This window comes from Lolium perenne, chromosome 4 (genome assembly GCF_019359855.2).
Source record: "Lolium perenne isolate Kyuss_39 chromosome 4, Kyuss_2.0, whole genome shotgun sequence".
Classification (NCBI taxonomy): Eukaryota; Viridiplantae; Streptophyta; class Magnoliopsida; order Poales; family Poaceae; genus Lolium; species Lolium perenne.
Window position 1 is genome coordinate 62197682 of NC_067247.2, and position 20436 is coordinate 62218117.

The 20436-nt window shown below is 43.5% G+C and overlaps 1 protein-coding gene across 1 annotated transcript; it reads right to left on the reverse strand.

The window, feature by feature from the left end:
* Positions 1-921: 921 nt before the first annotated feature.
* LOC127292736 (cytochrome P450 81Q32) lies at positions 922-3067 on the reverse strand. The gene is made up of 2 exons (XM_051322188.2): positions 2056-3067; positions 922-1642 (listed from the first exon to the last, which is right to left on the reverse strand). The coding sequence occupies exons 1-2, from the start codon at positions 2992-2994 to the stop codon at positions 1028-1030; spliced, it is 1554 nt and encodes a 517-aa protein (XP_051178148.1). The 5' UTR covers positions 2995-3067; the 3' UTR covers positions 922-1027.
* Between the last annotated feature and the right edge of the window lie 17369 nt (positions 3068-20436).

Genomic DNA, 20436 nt, shown 5'->3' on the forward strand with positions numbered 1-20436 from the left:
ATATAAAGTTCAACTAGAATTAAATAAAATAAGACAAGTGGCCCATGGAGGAATTTCTACATTGGTTCCTACATGGTTCAACATGTGGCGAACCAAATAGTTTTGGAGCTGATTATGAGTTGTCTGATCACAGATTGCACATGGATAAAGTCTTGAAACGTCGTCGGTCGACCCTATGGCTCAACCAACTCGCCCTGCCCTTCCGAATCTTGGTCTACATACCCAGATTTCACAGTCATGTTATGCATGATCACAAGCAGTCATCACCTCTCACATAGTATCAGCGCTCCATGTTCTAGCAGGGTGCCAAACAATAGCCCAACAACTTTGGAGCAGACCGTATGCCTACTCCACACCCTTCCTAGCATTTTGTTATCATTATGTGAACCAACTATGCTGAAAAAAGAGTGCCAAATCTATAGGTTATGTTTTTTTTTAGACAAAAGGCTCACAAAAGCCCAGCTTTAAATTAACAAAACCCTCAACAAGCCAGGAGCGACAACTTACACCCACGCAACACGTGTAGGGTTACCAACTTACAAGACAAGCACAAAGAGAAAAAGCGACACCTAAAATCAAAGGGGCATGACTACGATGAGCTAAGCTTGAAGTCATCATCGCGAACAGATGAAGAGCGGAGGGTGAGGCGGCACGAGTACGACGAGCTAGTACCAAATCAATAGGTCATGTGAAGCCATGACTTCAAATTTGATTGTGCACTCTCCAGCATGTCCCTTGTATTACCCATGCCAACCAAATGAATAGTTCTTCCATTTCCAATACAGGAAACCTATATTGCCAAGCATCCAAAAAAAAAAAAAATCTCTTCAAGCGTTGGTTGACAACAACTATGGTGGAGAAGTAGCTTCTGCCAAAACTTTACTAGAGTAATTTACAAATGTTAGGGTGACTATGCTCACATATGGGAAGTTTATTTATTTATATTTACTAACAGCGCAACAAGCTATCAACCCTTATACAATGCTACCGAGCACGAAGTTACAAGTCCAAGATGCAAGGTAGATGATTAGAGGTTGTGAAGCACGTCGCGCATGACCGCGCGCGGCCTGCACACGGCCTCCAACGACACGGCCTTTGGGATGGTGAATCCTCCCCCCTCCGTCATGTCCACCTTCACGTCGTCCACCGGTTCCCAGTCGAAGCACTGCACCAGCGTTGCCAGGACCATTCCGATCGTCCGCAGCGCCAGCGTCTCCCCGGGGCACCTGCGCCGTCCCATCCCGAACGGTATCATGAACAGCCCCTCAGCCTTGCCGTCCTCGAACCTCTCGGGCTTGAACACCAGCGGGTGCTCCCACACCGCCGGGTCCCGGTGGATGGCGTACGCGTTCACGATCAGCATTGTGTCGGCCGGCACGTTGTAGCCGCCGACCTTGCAGTCGGCGGAGGACTCGTGCGGCAGCAGCAGCGGCGCCGCCGGGTAGAGGCGGAGCGTCTCGCTGACGATGCACTGCAGGTAGGCGAGGCGGGGCAGGTCGTCGACCGACACCAGGCGGGAGGTCCCGACGGACGCGTCGATCTCGGCCTGGGCCTTCTTCAGCGCCGCCGGGTGGTTCAGCAGGAGCGACATCGCCCACTCTGTCGTGGTTGACGTTGTCTCCGTCCCGGCCCCAAATAAATTCTGCAGAGAATTCATTGAGAAAACGAGTGTTAGTGATGACGTGACATGAATTCGAAGATGATAGTGACCACGGGTTTTAATCTATTGAATTCGGGAGTTGAAGACAAAAACGTCGATGTTCTGTCAGATAATACAACAGTCAAATATCTTGGCCTGTGCAGTGACTAGTGACATGACATGTCGGATTCATCCAACCAAGAGACTATCTAGGTGACTAGCGGGCCTCTATTTCTCGATTTTGGGAGAGTAATACTCAAGCGTGACTATGGTCGCGTTGCTGTATGCCGATGACTTAAACGATACCATTGACTCAAGTGTGTTCCTCACTGAAGAAACCGACAAAGAAGAGCTGCAAATTAACCTGGGTTTTGAGATGGATCGAGATGATAAGAAAGCGGAAGAGAGGCACTCACCGCACAGAGAGCCGTGATCATGGTATCGGTGTAGACCTTTGGCTCCGTCTTCTGCAGAGTGAGCAGCACGGCGATCATGCTCTTCTTATCGCCATCGCTGCCACCGTCGGCCAGCCTCCGGCGTTCGGCATCGATCAGCCGCCGCAGGAACGCGTCCCTCCGGCTCACAGCGTGCAGGATCTTGTTCCTCACGCCGAAAACGTCGAACCACCGCATGACGGGCAGGTAGTCCCACATGTTGGCGGCGCCGAGGTGCGGGATGAGCTTGTCCACCACCTCCTTGAACTCCTGCGCCTCCACGGACATGTCCGTGTCGGCGTCGGCCTCCGAGCGGGTCGCCTTGGTCTGCGCGATTGTCTCCATGAGCACGCTGAGGGAGAGCTCGAACAGCCTCCGCTTCAGCTGGACCCGCGCGGCGCCGTCGGGGGACGCCTCGGCGGCATGGAACAGCCGGCGCGCCATGGCGCGGATCTCGGCGGCGATGACGCCGGACATGCAGGCGACGCGGTGCGCGGAGAGCAGCTGCACGGTGGCGACGCGCCGGAGGTTGCGCCAGTGCGAGCCATAGCTGGACGCGATGAGCCCCGTGCCGTTGAAGGACACGAGGAGCTGAGACGGGAACTTGGGCCGGTTGGCGAAGGTCACGTCGTGCTCCGTGAAGCACTCCCTGGCGCACTCGGACGAGGACACGACGACGGCGCGGCGGGATCCGAGGCGCAGGGAGAAGACCGGGCCGAGGCGCGCGGCGAGGCGGCACATCGTGGCGTGGATGGGCTTCTCCAAGAGGTGGAGGTGGCCGAGGAACGGGACGGCCGGGGGGCTCGGCGGCAGCTGCACGGCGCCCTTGTTGCCGCGCCTGCCATCGCTGACCTTGCCGAGAACGTAGTGGACCAGGAAGAGGAAGGCGCAGGAGAGGATGGCAATGTATGCCTTATCCATGGCTAATTGTGGCGACTGAAGTGATCTGTCTTCTTTCACCTCACAGATTGATTGGATCTACTCCATCTACCCATGCATGCCGGCCTATATATTGATGGGTTCGTCCTCTTCTAGAAGGCCTAGCCTTGCGGTAGTGGTACAGCTTACTCTGCATACGCCATGGATGACGCCCCCATGGCGATGAGGTGGATTCATTCGGAGTTTAGCACTCGTGTCAGATTGGTTCTTGGAATTATTGTTCCCCGGAACAGATTTTGTTCCTACGTGGAAGCGTCGCTTGGTTTGCGCTGGATCGAGATCCCTTCCTTCCGACTTGCAAAGGACAATATATTCGAACTGGAGATGTGTGCAACCTGCGTGTGCGTGATTAGGTTCTCCTAGTAGGTGATCTTTTCTTTGGAAGCAAGAAACTCTCACTGACTTAAAAAAATAAGTGTGACTATTTCTAAGTTTACTGAAAACTAGATGATATATCAGATCTCAGTTGCAACAAATGTTATTGGAGAATTAACTATTGCAGAATTATTTAGATTCACTCAGTATACTACTGTCAGTCGAGCATAAACTCGGGGGCTGCTAAGAGGCAGGACTTCATCAAGGAAAATGGAGAAAACTTACAGGTTTTCCTGAAAGAGGAGGAGAAGCTTCAACGACGACTATCGAGGGAATCGACTTCCCTTTAGAAAGGGAAGAAGCTGTTGAAAGTTGGGCTGTCGGGGTTGTCGCTGGAGCCGAAGCTTCCGAGGATGCCGGGGCTGGCTTGTTGGAGGTTGCTTTAGCCTTCTTCAGAGGAGGCTCAACGAAGCCCTCATCGCTGAAAGCATATAAACCAATCAAAACAAGTACTAGATTGCGAAGAAATTCTTGGAACAATGAAAGAAACTTATAGGTCAAATAAATCATCCTCGTCTGCAAAGCCACCATACGGTCTTTTTGAAGGTTGCAAGTTGGCCTTCTATGGGAGCTGCATCAACAAAGATGACTCCGCTGTATCACTTATGTCATCTGAAGGAGATATGCCCTAGAGGCAATAATAAAGTGGTTATTATTTATATCTTTATGTTTATGATAAATGTTTATATATCATGCTAGAATTGTATTAACCGAAACATTAGTACATGTGTGATATGTAGACAAACAAGAAGTCCCTAGTATGCCTCTTAAACTAGCTTGTTGATTAATGGATGATTAGTTTCATAATCATGAACATTGGATGTTATTAATAACAAGGTTATGTCATTGTGTGAATGATGTAATGGACACACCCAATTAAGCGTAGCATAAGATCTCGTCATTAAGTTATTTGCTATAAGCTTTTGATACATAGTTACCTAGTCCTTATGACCATGAGATCATGTAAATCACTTATACCGGAAAGGTACTTTGATTACACCAAACACCACTGCGTAAATGGGTGGCTATAAAGGTGGGATTAAGTATCCGGAAAGTATGAGTTGAGGCATATGGATCAACAGTGGGATTTGTCCATCCCGATGACGGATAGATATACTCTGGGCCCTCTCGGTGGAATGTCGTCTAATGTCTTGCAAGCATATGAATGAGTTCATAAGAGACCACATACCACGGTACGAGTAAAGAGTACTTGTCAGGAGACGAGGTTGAACAAGGTATAGAGTGATACCGAAGATCAAACCTCGGACAAGTAAAATATCGCGAGACAAAGGGAATTGGTAATATATGTGAATGGTTCATTCGATCACTAAAGTCATCGTTGAATATGTGGGAGCCATTATGGATCTCCAGATCCCGCTATTGGTTATTGGTCGGAGTGAGTACTCAACCATGTCCGCATAGTTCTCGAACCGTAGGGTGACACACTTAAAGTTGGATGTTGAAATGGTAGTACTTGAATATGGAATGGAGTTCGAATATTTGTTCGGAGTCCCGGATGAGATCCCGGACATCACGAGGAGTTCCGGAATGGTCCGGAGAATAAGATTCATATATAGGATGTCATTTTATGTGAAATAAAATGTCGCGGAAGGTTCTATGGAAGGTTCTAGAAGGTTCTAGAAAAGTCCGGAAGAAACCACCAAGGAAGGTGGAGTCCACATGGGACTCCACCTCCATGGCCGGCCAGCCCTAGATGGGGAGGAGTCCCAAGTGGACTCCTCCATAGGGGGCCGACGACCCCCATATGGGAGGTGGAAATCCCACCTTTTGGTGGGAGTCCTAGTTGGGCTAGGTTTCCCCTCTTATGGAAGGTTTTTGGTTCGGGTCTTATTCGAAGACTTGGACACCAACACTTGGGGATCCACCTATATAATGAGGGGCCAAGGGAGGGGGCCGACCACCCCAAGACCACAAGCTGGCCGCCCCCCATAGAGTGGCCGGCCACCCCTCCCAAACCCTAGCCGCCCCCTCTCCTCCATATTGCCCGCGTAGCTTAGCGAAGCTCCGCCGGACTTCTTCACCGCCACCGACACCACGCCGTCGTGCTGTCGGATTCAAGAGGAGCTATTACTTCCGCTGCCCGCTGGAACGGGGAGGTGGACGTCGTCTTCATCAACAACCGAACGTGTGACCAAGTACGGAGGTGCTGCCCGTTCGTGGCGCCGGAACCGATCGTGATCAAGATCTTCTACGCGCTTTTGCAAGCGGCAAGTGATCGTCTACCGCAGCAACAAGAGCCTCATCTTGTAGGCTTTGGAATCTCTTCAAGGGTGAGACTCGATACCCCCTCGTTGCTACCGTCTTCTAGATTGCATCTTGGCTTGGATTGCGTGTTCGCGGTAGGAAAATTTTTGTTTTCTATGCAACGTTATCCTACAGTGGTATCAGAGCCGTGTCTATGCATAGATGGTTGCACGAGTAGAACACAATGGTTTTGTGGGCGTTGATGCTCTTGTTATCTTTAGTTTGAGTACTTTGCATCTTTGTGGCATAGTGGGATGAAGCGGCTCGGACTAACTTTACATGACCGCGTTCATGAGACTTGTTCCTCGTTCGACATGCAACTTGTATTGCATAAGAGGCTTTGCGGGTGTCTGTCTCTCCTACTATAGTGAAGATTCAACTTACTCTTCTATTGAAAACATTAGTATCACCGTTGTGGTTCATGTTCGTAGGTAGATTAGATCTCTCTCGAAAACCCTAAACCACGTAAAATATGCAAACCAAATTAGAGACGTCTAACTTGTTTTTGCAGGGTTTGGTGATGTGATATGGCCATAATATGATGATGAATATGTATGAGATGATCATTATTGTATTGTGGCAACCGGCAGGAGCCTTATGGTTGTCTTTAATTTTCATGTTGAGTAGTATTTCAAAGTAGTTGTAATAGTTGATACATGAGGTGAACAACCATGAAGACGGCGCCATGAACCTTGACGCTACGCCGACGATGATGGAGATCATGCTCGTTGATGATGGAGATCATGTCCGTGCTTTGGAGATGAAGATCGAAGGCGCAAAGACAAAAGGGCCATATCATATCACATATGAACTGCATGTGATGTTAATCCTTTTATGCATCTTATTTTGCTTAGATCGCGACGGTAGCATTATAAGATGATCCCTCACATTAATATCAAGATAATAAAGTGTTCTTCCCTCGTATGCACCGTTGTAACAGTTCGTCGTTTCGAAGCATCTCGTGATGATCGGATGTGATAGATTCAACGATTCACATACAACGGGTGTAAGCCATGTTGCACACGCGGAATACTTGGGTTTGCTTGACGAGCCTAGCATGTACAGACATGGCCTCGGGACAACGGAAACCGAAAGGTTGAACACGAGTCATATGGATGATATGATCAACATGTTGATGTTCACCATTGAAGCTACATCATCTCACGTGATGATCGGTTTTTGGTGTAGTGAATTTGGATCGTGTACCACTTAACAACTATGAGGGATGTTGTATTAAGTGGGAGTTCATTAGTAATTAGATTAAAACATGAACTAATTATCATAAACATAGTCTGAGTAGTATTTTGAATTAATTTTGTAGTATTGGCATCCGTTTTCTACCATGCGCTAGTCTTGTAATTGAGATAGAAATCCTGTTAAAATCTGACAAGAAACTTTACGGATTGGTACCGTATTGTTAAAGAATCAAGAATTGATTAAGTCCTATTGCAAACTTTTAGTAAACCTCACATTGTTGATTCAAAGAGCTATGGTTTCAATTAGTACCTAAAGTTATCTTGTCTCCGTGAAACTTGAAGTTCAAATCTGTTTGAAAAGTAAGGAGCTGAAAATTTAGTTTTCAGAAATAATCAAGGTATGAGATATATGTGATATCTAAGATCTTATTGCAAGATGATAGAATAAAGTTTGGTGAGACTACATAAACTCATAAGTTTTATGGGAATGTACGAAGGTTGAAGACGCAAGGCGTCACAATCCTCCAACTATTGGGGCACTAACGATATTCGCACATCCATGAAGTGACCATCCTTAAATATGCACCGTTACTAAGACTCGTCGTTTTGAAGCATCACGTGATGATCGGGTGTGATAGATTCTACGTGTGCATAAAACGGGTGCAAGCTAGATTTGCACATGCAAATACCAAGGTTAAAACTTTACGAGCCTAGCATGTACAGACATGGTCTCGGAAAGTCGTCATGATATGATGGATAAAATTATGAGTGAAACTGTTCATCATATTACAAAGTTACTAATAGTGAAATCTGGAACACTTGTCATATGATGATCAACTTCAAAGTAAGAACCTCAAGGTTATTGGTATTTGACCAACAAACCTAGAAGTTAATGATGTTGATGTGTTTTTCGAATAATGAGGAAAGCTAAAAGAGAAACTACAAAAGATTATTGGCGAGAAAGAAAGAAAAGACTAGAATGTCTAGCTCAGGTGTATATAAATGATATACATGTTATGGTTGTATTCCTAGTTAGGTCTCACAATGAAATTCTTGGGTATTTGTACCATATTGGTTGGTATGAAGTGTCATACAAAACAACGCAATACAAGAATACAATGGCCTAAGTGATGACAAAGAATATGATAGAAATGCACGCCTCTGGAACAAAATAAAGTGTTATTATGTCCGTCGTTGGCATTCTATCTAGCCCTTAGAATTTATAATAAAGAACTTAATAATTGTTATTTTGCTCTGGTCAAATGAAAACAATGAGTTGTTCAAATTATGACATTACTCCATATATGATGGATAAGTTATTATAAATCTTAATGGTGAAACACACATACATAACACTGACGCTAAAATGCCATACGGCAAATGATTTGAATTCCACTTATTAGTGGAACCGCCATTTAGGTCATGTTAGAAAGGAACGCATGAAGGAACTCCATGCAAATGGATTTTTGGAGTCATTTGATTTTTGAATCATTTGGCGCTTGCAAAATCTTTTCTAAAGAGAATGATTAAAATACCATTCATAGGCCAAGAGTTGAACGGGCAACAAACTTAGTGAAAAAATACATAATGATGTATGTGGTTCACTGAGCATAGTTGTGTGCGGGAGATTCTTCTACTTCATGAAAACTTTCAAACAATGAATTGAGTATATATGTGGATATATTCAATAAGGAAAAGTTTGAAACATTTGAATGGATTCAAATAAATTTCAGCATGAAGTGGAAATCATCGTAATAGAAAAGACAAATATCTATGATTGGATCATGGTGGAAATATTTGAATTACGAGTTTTAGCGAACATCTAAGAGAGTTATGAAATTGTTCTACAACTCACGTTTCTTGGAGTATCATAGTGATGAAGAAGTATCCAAGAGATGTATCCAATACTTGTTGGGTCAATGATGAGATAAAATATTGATGTCATTATATTTTTGTGGATTATGCTTTAGTGACTACCGCTTTTACACTGAATAGAGCATCATCATGATCCGATGAAATGACACCATACAAGTTATGGCATGGGTATAAACCCTAATAGTCCTTTCTTTAAATTTTGGTCTAAGAGTTTACAACCAAAATCGGATGAATGTCTTTGTTGGTTATCCCAGAGAATTTAATTGGGAATTCTTCCCACGAGACAAAGACAAAAGTGTTTGTCAATGTTTCTTATTTCCGAGAAATTGTTTCTAATGAAGTATTTGAGTGGGAGGACAATATAATTTGATAAGGTTTATGAACCTGAGCATAATGATCAGAGTAGCGCAGCATCGGAAATTGATTAGGAGCGACCACGGCGATCATGGCTCCCATGACTACAAAGTGTTTTAGCCATGGAAATCGAAGTACATATTGAACCTTGTAGGTATGGTTTACTTTGTGATCAAATAAATGATTTGTGGACAAAGGATTGATTATGAACAATGATAAACCAACTACAAACAAAGAAGCTATGATGGGCCCTGACTCCGTTAAAATGGCTATACGCCATGAAATCCAAGATAGATGAATACTTTTTGAAAGTAAATGGATCTATAAAATTGATGGACTTGGATGAAATATCCTTGAAGAAGCTTGACCTGTCGAAAAGTTGTTTACGACAAAGTTCAAATAGTTGACTACAACAAGATTAGATCTTCCGTAGCAATGCTTATAGTCTATGTGGATTATTCTAGTAATCACTACATATTTCTTTTATGAGATATGTTAGTAGGATGGCAAAATACATTACTTATCAGAAGTGTGTATTAAAGGTGTATACAAGATCCAACCAAGAGTTTTGCTGGTCCGTGGAATACTAGATAAGTATACGAACTTCAATTGGATGAAGTAAGTATCACGGAGTTAGAATCTTCACCAGATGAAATAGTCAAAGAGTTTTTTGATTTCATCGAAACGATGAAGAGGCTTGCATTTGCAAGAAATTAAGTGGGAGCGCTAAGACATATTTATAATACTTTATGTAGGTGACATATAGTTGGTTATAAATGATGTAATTATATACTTGATTAAAAGGTTTCATTGAGAAATTAATTTCAATGAAAGGATATGGACTGAAACATATCTAGTGTCAAGATCTATGAAGATAGATTGAAACACATAATAAGTTTAAGTCAAAGTACATAGAATGGATATTGAAGTAGTTCAATATAGAAATATTAAGAAAATGTTCTTGTCATGTGAAGGATTAACAAGACTTGAGTGTGTACGACACTCGATGAGTAAAAACACATGAGTGATTTTAGATCACGAATAATATGTACATAATCAGATATCATGTGCTATAAAGTGTTATGAGCATATACCGAATGATTCATATGATGATCATTGGACAACGGTAAGAATATCCTTGAGTACTTTAGAAGAACTAAGGATATATATATATATTTGTATGAAGAAATGACAAACAAATCATGTAAGGTGTTACACCGATATTGGTTTTGTCACATATAAAATATAATTTCAATTTCAAATTAGACTAAGTATTGTTTAAAAGGTAGCACAATGAGCTAGAAGTAGTCTATGCTAGATTTAGAAGAGTTCTAAATATTGTGACGGATTCTACAAAAGAAGGCGAGTATGTCATTGTTTTGACAATGACAAAGGATGTTAAGTCAAGAGGTTCTTTGAGAACTTGGTGTAGTTAACAGAGTCGAACTTTGAAGCTATATTGTGTGTGACAATGTTAGTGACATATTTCAGACCGCGGAATTAAGGTTCCACCAGAAGACCAAACATATTAAATGCCGACTCATTTGGAAATGAGTGACGCGTTGAGACGCAAATGAATTACAAAATACATACGGTTCTGAGCATGTCAGATCTGTTGACTAAAACCTCTCCCGTGAGCAAAACATGATAAAGCACCGGAAGGCCAAGGTGTTATATCTTTACAAATGTAAACTAGATTATTGACTCTAGTGCAAGTGGGAGGCGAAGGAGATATGCCCTAGAGGCAATAATAAAGTGGTTATTATTTATATCTTTATGTTTATGATAAATGTTTATATATCATGCTAGAATTGTATTAACCGAAACATTAGTACATGTGTGATATGTAGACAAACAAGAAGTCCCTAGTATGCCTCTTAAACTAGCTTGTTGATTAATGGATGATTAGTTTCATAATCATGAACATTGGATGTTATTAATAACAAGGTTATGTCATTGTGTGAATGATGTAATGGACACACCCAATTAAGCGTAGCATAAGATCTCGTCATTAAGTTATTTGCTATAAGCTTTTGATACATAGTTACCTAGTCCTTATGACCATGAGATCATGTAAATCACTTATACCGGAAAGGTACTTTGATTACACCAAACACCACTGCGTAAATGGGTGGCTATAAAGGTGGGATTAAGTATCCGGAAAGTATGAGTTGAGGCATATGGGTCAACAGTTGGATTTGTCCATCCCGATGACGGATAGATATACTCTGGGCCCTCTCGGTGGAATGTCGTCTAATGTCTTGCAAGCATATGAATGAGTTCATAAGAGACCACATACCACGGTACGAGTAAAGAGTACTTGTCAGGAGACGAGGTTGAACAAGGTATAGAGTGATACCGAAGATCAAACCTCGGACAAGTAAAATATCGCGAGACAAAGGGAATTGGTAATATATGTGAATGGTTCATTCGATCACTAAAGTCATCGTTGAATATGTGGGAGCCATTATGGATCTCCAGATCCCGCTATTGGTTATTGGTCGGAGTGAGTACTCAACCATGTCCGCATAGTTCTCGAACCGTAGGGTGACACACTTAAAGTTGGATGTTGAAATGGTAGTACTTGAATATGGAATGGAGTTCGAATATTTGTTCGGAGTCCCGGATGAGATCCGGACATCACGAGGAGTTAGGAATGGTGGGAGAATAAGATTCATATATAGGATGTCATTTTATGTGAAATAAAATGTCGCGGAAGGTTCTATGGAAGGTTCTAGAAGGTTCTAGAAAAGTCCGGAAGAAACCACCAAGGAAGGTGGAGTCCACATGGGACTCCACCTCCATGGCCGGCCAGCCCTAGATGGGGAGGAGTCCCAAGTGGACTCCTCCATAGGGGCCGACCACCCCCATATGGGAGGTGGAAATCCCACCTTTTGGTGGGAGTCCTAGTTGGGCTAGGTTTCCCCTCTTATGGAAGGTTTTTGGTTCGGGTCTTATTCGAAGACTTGGACACCAACACTTGGGGATCCACCTATATAATGAGGGGCCAAGGGAGGGGGCCGACCACCCCAAGACCACAAGCTGGCCGCCCCCCATAGAGTGGCCGGCCACCCCTCCCAAACCCTAGCCGCCCCCTCTCCTCCATATTGCCCGCGTAGCTTAGCGAAGCTCCGCCGGACTTCTTCACCGCCACCGACACCACGCCGTCGTGCTGTCGGATTCAAGAGGAGCTATTACTTCCGCTGCCCGCTGGAACGGGGAGGTGGACGTCGTCTTCATCAACAACCGAACGTGTGACCGAGTACGGAGGTGCTGCCCGTTCGTGGCGCCGGAACCGATCGTGATCAAGATCTTCTACGCGCTTTTGCAAGCGGCAAGTGATCGTCTACCGCAGCAACAAGAGCCTCATCTTGTAGGCTTTGGAATCTCTTCAAGGGTGAGACTCGATACCCCCTCGTTGCTACCGTCTTCTAGATTGCATCTTGGCTTGGATTGCGTGTTCGCGGTAGGAAAATTTTTGTTTTCTATGCAACGTTATCCTACATCATCAGCAAAAGATCTAAGGTCTATAGAAATAGCTTTAGGATTTGGAGGTTCATTGTATTCATCTTCGAAGTCTGTTTTTTCCTCAGTACGGGACTCTACAGGGATGGAAGAATCTCTGTGTTCGAGATTGTCACTCGATATATTCGGGAGATGTTCAGGAGCTGATAAAACCTGTCGAAGAAAATAAAGGTCTTGATAAAGAAGAAAAGGGAAAAAAGGGATGCATCTCAAATTCATCGGTTATTGTAAGAAAAGTTACCTTGCTCGGCGGATGATCGGAATCGAATGGCATTTGGGGAGACAGAAGAGGGATTGAATCCTCCTAGCTGAAATGAGTTAGGCGCCTAACTTCATCTAATAATTCTTTCTCTGACAATTCAGCGACATTCACTCTGGTTTCGTCCATGGGGCCCGAATATAACCACATCGGTTGAGCTCTAGACATGACTGGTTGGACTCTACGTTTTAAGAAAACGGCTGCTATCTCAGTACCCATCATGGTTTGACCATTAGTCACTTTGATTCGAAGAACTCTATCGAACAACTTGTCGACTGCCGGCTTTTCTTCGGGTGACAAGATATTCTTCCAAGATCTTTTGGGCATGGCTTTAGGAACATCGATAAATCTTGGCAGACGCATTTCATCTACTGGTGAATCTTTGATTTAGAACCACTTCAACATCCATCCTTGAACAGATTCTCGCATTGGGAAGTTGAAGTAGTTCACTTCTTTGCGGACAACAAACCCAACTCCACCAATGTCGAAGGAACCATTACTACAGTTATAGCGTTTCACAAAGAAGATTTTATTCCATAAACCAAAGTGGGGCTCGATGCCCAGAAAGGCCTCACATAGAGTGATGAAAATGGCAAGATGAAGGCTTGAATTAGGAGTCAGTTGCCAAATTTGAATCGTAAACATGAAGGAGACGCCGGAGGAATTCATGAGCATGAGAGAGAAAGCCCACGATACATGAAGGACATGAACATCACAGTAAAACCGGCAGGAGAGTTAGGGCGCGAAGCCGAACCTGGAAGGATGACATTTCCATCGTCGGCTGAAATCAGACCGAGGCTGTGAGCTTTTTTCTCACCGCTCCTGGTTATTGTGGAAGCAGGCCAATCACCAGGCACAGGCCCCGCGGTGGAAGCCGTCGGAGCGGGCAGCGCAGGCGGCGCAGAAGCTGAAGCAGAAACTTCAGATGCGCCCTTTCTCGATGCACCCGATGCCGCCTTGGCAGCTGCACCGCTGGTCACGGCGTCGGCGGCAAGCGTGAGGTTCCTCTTCTTCACCATCGTCGGAGAGGATTAATCAAGGAAGAATCTAAGAATAATGGTGGCGGAGTAGCGACTTTGAGGAAGAAGGGCGAACGGGGAAGAAAGGCTGTGGGAAAGGGAGGATGAAAAGGATGGGTCTCGTCCCCCACGGTTATAATGTAAAAGTTAGACAAATGGGATCTGGAATTAGGTCACCACGTGTCATTATATTCATCTTACTAAGGAACATTTTCTCCACTACGCGCGGAAATCGAGGAGGCGTATTGGTCAAATCGCAAGGACTGGTCACTTCCTAACTGACCGCGAAGAAGTAGAGTGGGCCTCTCATGGTCACATCTTATCAATCAAACCGCCGTAGCGGTGATGTCACTAATGACGTCGTAAGGTATATCAAGTACCCGAACAAAAACATTTGAAGGAAGCATCCGAAGAAGGCTACAACATTCAAGTAATGCAACTTGAGTCTACGCGCGGTTGCAAGCATCCGTGCCTAGACTCGGGGGCTACTCCCATCGGGAGCGCTTGTTGCGGACCCGATGGAAATTGTGGACCCGAAGGAATTACGAGAACCAGGATCATGCCTGGGGACTTGAGCCTGAGTAGAATAGCGTTGTTTTTCTATTCGGTAGTTAACCAACATCGATTGAAGCTGGGCACGTTGCTCGACATCACTTGCGTACTATCAACAAGCATGGTCTAACTCGAGGATATTGAAGACTCGATATGCGGAAGTTATCGGATGACCATGAAAGTTCGAAGAAAACATCGACATACGTAAAACATTCGAGTAGTACAACTTGAGTCTACGCGCGGTTGCAAGCACCCGTGCCTAGACTCGGGGGCTACTCCCATCGGGAGCGCTTGTCACGAACCCGATAAAAATGAAGCTTTCAAGATCAATAGATGTTCGACAGAGGACAACTTTAGTCCCTACCCGAAGCTATGCTTCGGTCAGTCACTCGGGGGCTACTGATGTGGGCATTACCCTTCGGGTAAATAATATTGCGTTACCTCCTACGGCCCAACCAGGGGCCCATGAAGATCATCTACAACCAAGATTGTCCGCCATGTCGGATCCCGTGAAGGATTCTTGAAGAACAAGGCAATGAGACGAAGAAACAAGGAAAGTTTGGATGTAGCACTCATTGTAACCTAGACGTACCCGGACAGACCTCTCGAGACCTGGCTCACAATATAAGAGCCAGGAGACATGTTGCCGATGGACAGACAATCAATCTAGCCATAACAACCGCAAGTCGAGAGTTAGGTCATACGCAAATCTAGCTTCTTGTCGAGTTCTTAGTCAAAGCCTTCGGCTACCCCATTGTAACCCGATATCCACAATAATCAAGATCAGACAAGCAGGAAGTAAGGGTTTTACCTCGACGAGGGCCTTGAACCTGGGTAAATCTTTCTCCTCGTTTGTTTCGTATCTGATTTCTCGTGTTAGCCTGCAGGATTCCGTCAAACCTAAGCCCCTCAAGGTGAGCATTAACGAGGAGTATGATACGCGTACAGCACGCGACCGTTGGGAACCCCAAGAGGAAGGTGTGATGCGTACAGCGGCAAGTTTTCCCTCAGTAAGAAACCAAGGTTTATCGAACCAGTAGGAGCCAAGAAGCACGTTGAAGGTTGATGGCGGCGAGATGTAGTGCGGCGCAACACCAGGGATTCCGGCGCCAACGTGGAACCTGGACAACACAACCAAAGTACTTTGCCCCAACGAAACAGTGAGGTTGTCAATCTCACCGGTTTGCTGTAACAAAGGATTAGATGTATAGTGTGGATGAGGATTGTTTGCAGAGAACAGTAGAACAAGTATTGCAGTAGATTGTATTCGATGTAAGGAATGGACCGGGGTCCACAGTTCACTAGAGGTGTCTCTCCCATAAGATAAATAGCATGTTGGGTGAACAAATTACAGTTGGGCAATTGAAAAATAGAGAGGGCATGACAATGCACATACATGATATGATGAGTATAGTGAGATTTAATTGGGCATTACGACAAAGTACATAGACCGCTATCCAGCATGCATCTATGCCTAAAAAGTTCACCTTCAGGTTATCATCCGAACCCCTTCCAGTATTAAGTTGCAAACAACAGACAATTGCATTAAGTATGGTGCGTAATGTAATCAATAACTACATCCTCGGACATAGCATCGATGTTTTATCCCTAGTGGCAACATCACATCCACAACCTTAGAACTTTCTGTCACTGTCCCAGATTTAATGGAGGCATGAACCCACTATCGAGCATAAATACTCCCTCTTGGAGTTAAGAGTAAAAACTTGGCCAGAGCCTCTACTAATAATGGAGAGCATGCAAGATCATAAACAACACATAGGTAATAGATTGATAATCAACATAACATAGTATTCTCTATCCATCGGATCCCAACAAACACAACATATAGCATTACAGATAGATGATCTTGATCATGTTAGGCAGCTCACAAGACCCGACAATGAAGCATAATGAGGAGAAGACAACCATCTAGCTACTGCTATGGACCCATAGTCCAGGGGTGAACTACTCACACATCACTCCGGAGGCGACCATGGTGGTGAAGAGTCCTCCAGGAGATGATTCCCCTCTCCGGCAGGGTGCCGGAGGCGATCTCCTGAATCCCCCGAGATGGGATTGGCGGCGGCGGCGTCTCTGGAAGGTTCTCTGTATCGTGGCTCTCGGTACTGGGGGTTTCGCGACGAAGGCTTTAAGTAGGCGGAGGAGATAGGTCAGGGGGCCACACGAGGGCCCCACACACTAGGCCGGCGCAGCCAAGGGCTGGGCCGCGCCGCCCTACTGTGCCGCCAGCTCGTGGCCCCACTTCGTATCATCTTCGGTCTTCTGGAAGCTTCATGTGAAAATAGGCCCCTGGGCGTTGATTTTGTCCAATTCCGAGAATATTTCCTTACTAGGATTTCTGAAACCAAAAACAGCAGAAAACAGCAACTGGCTCTTCGGCATCTCGTTAATAGGTTAGTGCTGGAAAATGCATAAATATGACATAAAGTATGCATAAAACATGTAGATATTATCAATAATGTGGCATGGAACATAAGAAGTTTTCGATACGTCGGAGACGTATCAGCATCCCCAAGCTTAGTTTCTGCTCGTCCCGAGCAGGTAAACGATAACAAAGATAATTTCTGGAGTGACATGCCATCATAACCTTGATCATACTATTGTAAGCATATGTAATGAATGCAGCGATCCAAACAATGTAAATGACATGAGTAAACAAATGAATCATAAAGCAAAGACTTTTCATGAATAGTACTTCAAGACAAGCATCAATAAGTCTTGCATAAGAGTTGCTTTCAACTTGTAGCATGTATATCTCATGGATAGTTGTCAATGTAGAGTAATATAACAAATGCAATATGCAAGTATGTAGGAATCAATGCACAGTTCACACAAGTGTTTGCTTCTTGAGGTGGAGAGAAATAGGTGAACTGACTCAACATAAAAGTAAAAGAATGGCCCTTCGCAGAGGGAAGCATTGATTGCTATATTTGTGCTAGAGCTTTGGTTTTGAAAACAAGAAACAATTTTGTCAACGGTAGTAATAAAGCATATGTGTTATGTAAATTATATCTTACAAGTTGCAAGCCTCATGCATAGTATACTAATAGTGCCCGCACCTTGTCCTAATTAGCTCGGATTACCTGGATTATCATCGCAATGCATATGTTTTAACCAAGTGTCACAAAGGGGTACCTCTATGCCGCCTGTACAAAGGTCTATGGAGAAAGCTCGCATCGGATTTCTCGCTATTGATTATTCTCAACTTAGACATCCATACCGGGACAACATAGACAACAGATAATGGACTCCTCTTTTATGCATAAGCATTCAACAACAATTAATTTTCTCATGTGAGATTGAGGATATTTGTCCAAAACTGAAACTTCCACCATGGGTCATGGCTTTAGTTAGCGGTCCAATGTTCTTCTCTAACATTATGCATGCTCTAACCATTCTAGCGGTAAATCTCCCTTACTTCAGACAAGACGGACATGCATAGCAACTCACATGATATTCAACAAAGAGTAGTTGATGGCGTCCCCAGGAACATGGTTATCGCACAACAAGCAACTTAATAAGAGATAAAGTGCATAAGTACATATTCAATACCACAATAGTTTTTAGGCTATTTGTCCCATGAGCTATATATTGCAAAGGTAGAGGATAGAAATTTTAAAGGTAGCACTCAAGCAATTTACTTTGGAATGGCGGAGAAATACCATGTAGTAGGTAGGTATGGTGGACACAAATGGCATAGTGGTTGGCTCAAGGATTTTGGATGCATGAGAAGTATTCCCTCTCGATACAAGGTTTAGGCTAGCAAGGTTATTTGAAACAAACACAAGGATGAAGCGGTGCAGCAAAACTCACATAAAAGACATATTGTAAACATTATAAGACTCTACACCGTCTTCCTTGTTGTTCAAACTCAATACTAGAAATTATCTAGACCTTAGAGAGACCAATTATGCAAACCAAATTTTTAGCAAGCTCTATGTATTTATTCATTAATAGGTGCAAAGTATATGATGCAAGAGCTTAAACATGAGCACAACAATTGCCAAGTATCACATTATCCAAGACATTTTAGCAATTACTACATATATCATTTCCTGATTCCAACCATATAACAATTTTAACGAAGAAGAAACTTTCGCCATGAGTATTATGAGTAAAGTCTAAGGACATATTTGTCCATATGCAACAGCGGAGCGTGTCTCTCTCCCACACAAAGAATGCTAGGATCCATTTTATTCAAACAAAAACAAAAACAAACCGACGCTCCAAGCAAAGTGCATAAGATGTGATAGAATAAAAATATAGTTTCACTAGAGGAACCTGATAAGGTTGTCGATGAAGAAGGGGATGCCTTGGGCATCCCCAAGCTTAGACGCTTGAGTCTTCTTGATATATGCAGGGGTGAACCACCGGGGCATCCCCAAGCTTAGAGCTTTCACTCTCCTTGATCATATTGTATCATCTCCCTCTCTTGATCCTTGAAAACTTCCTCCACACCAAACTCAAAACAACTCATTAGAGGGTTAGTGCACAATCAAAACTTACATGTTCAGAGGTGACACAAACATTCTTAACACTTCTGGACATTGCACAAAGCTACTGAAAGTTAATGGAATCGAAAAATCCATCAAGCATAGCAAAACAGGCAATGCGAAATAAAAGGCAGAATCTGTCAAAACAGAACAGTTCGTAAATACGAATTTTATTGAGGCACCAGACTTGCTCAAATGAAAATGCTCAAATTGAATGAAAGTTGCGTACATATCTGAGGATCATTCACGTAAATTTACATAATTTTCTGAGTTACCTACAGAGAATTTGGCCCAGATTCGTGACAGCAAAGAAATCTGTTTCTGCGCAGTAATCCAAATCTAGTATGAACCTTACTATCAACAACTTTACTTGGCACAAAAATGCACAAAATTAAGATAAGGAGAGGTTGCTACAGTAGTAACAACTTCCAAGACTCAAATATAAAATAAAAGTATTGTAGTAAAAACATGGGTTGTCTCCCATAAGCGCTTTTCTTTAAAGCCTTTCAGCTAGGCGCAGAAAGTGTATATCAAGTATTATCAAGAGACGGTGCACCAACATTACCTTGGGTTTTGCACCGACCTTTCTTGTTCTTTTTCTTACTCTTTGATTTAGGGAATACATGTCTACCCCCCGGTGTAGAGGTGAATTTTAGGGTGCCTTCTCCCATATCTATGACTGCTCCCAATAGTTTCAGCATGGATCTTCCGAGTGTGATTTGTCCTGTTCCTACACATTCAATAACAAGATAATCAATGGATATTGTTCTTCCAAGAATGGTTGTATGCACACCCGCAGCTATTCCCTTAGGAGTTATAACAGAGTTATCAATGAGAGTTATTCCTTCTCCCCCTTCAACGAATCCCCAAAGTGCCAAAGATTCATCAATACTCTTAGGCATAAGGCAAAATTCAGACATAATATCACAATTAGCATGAAGAGTTTGATCACCGATAACAATTTTAACAGTAGGATCCCATAATGAAGGTTCGGAGTTCACTAAAACTTGATCAAGACGGTTACGAACATATCTATAATTTTCGTTCAAGCGAGATGCACGTGTCTCAAGAGTGTTTAATCTATTATAAATGCTAATAAGGGCTGAATCAAAGTTATTAGCTGAATCATGTGATGCAACCAACTTCTTTATGGCATTAAAAGCTTGATCCCCATTGCAATGAAGGAAATCTCCTCCCACTAAAGTATCCAAGGCATATCTATAGCGAATCATAAGACCAAAATAAAAGTTACTAAGAAGCAAACTTAGAGTCATTTGAGGTTCAGCTTTACGATAAGAATCAAAAATTCTGGACCAAAGCATCTTTAAAACTCTCCTCATCCCCTTGTTTAAAAGTGAAGACTAATTCCTCGGGTGAAAAAGTAACAGGTGCAGAACTAGACATGGTAACAAAAGTAAAATGCAAGTAACTAAATTTTTTTGTGTTTTTAATATAGCAAACAAGATAGCAAGTAAAGTAAAACTAACAAC

What these genes read in the sequence shown, in the direction of transcription:
- LOC127292736 (XM_051322188.2), bottom strand. Translation starts at nt 2,994, where the DNA reads ATGGATAAGGCATACATTGCCATCCTCTCCTGCGCCTTCCTCTTCCTG. An exon ending in TGATCACGGCTCTCTGTGCG is followed by an intron (nt 1,643 to 2,055) that starts GTGAGTGCCTCT and finishes AATTCTCTGCAG; the next exon opens with AATTTATTTGGGGCCGGGAC.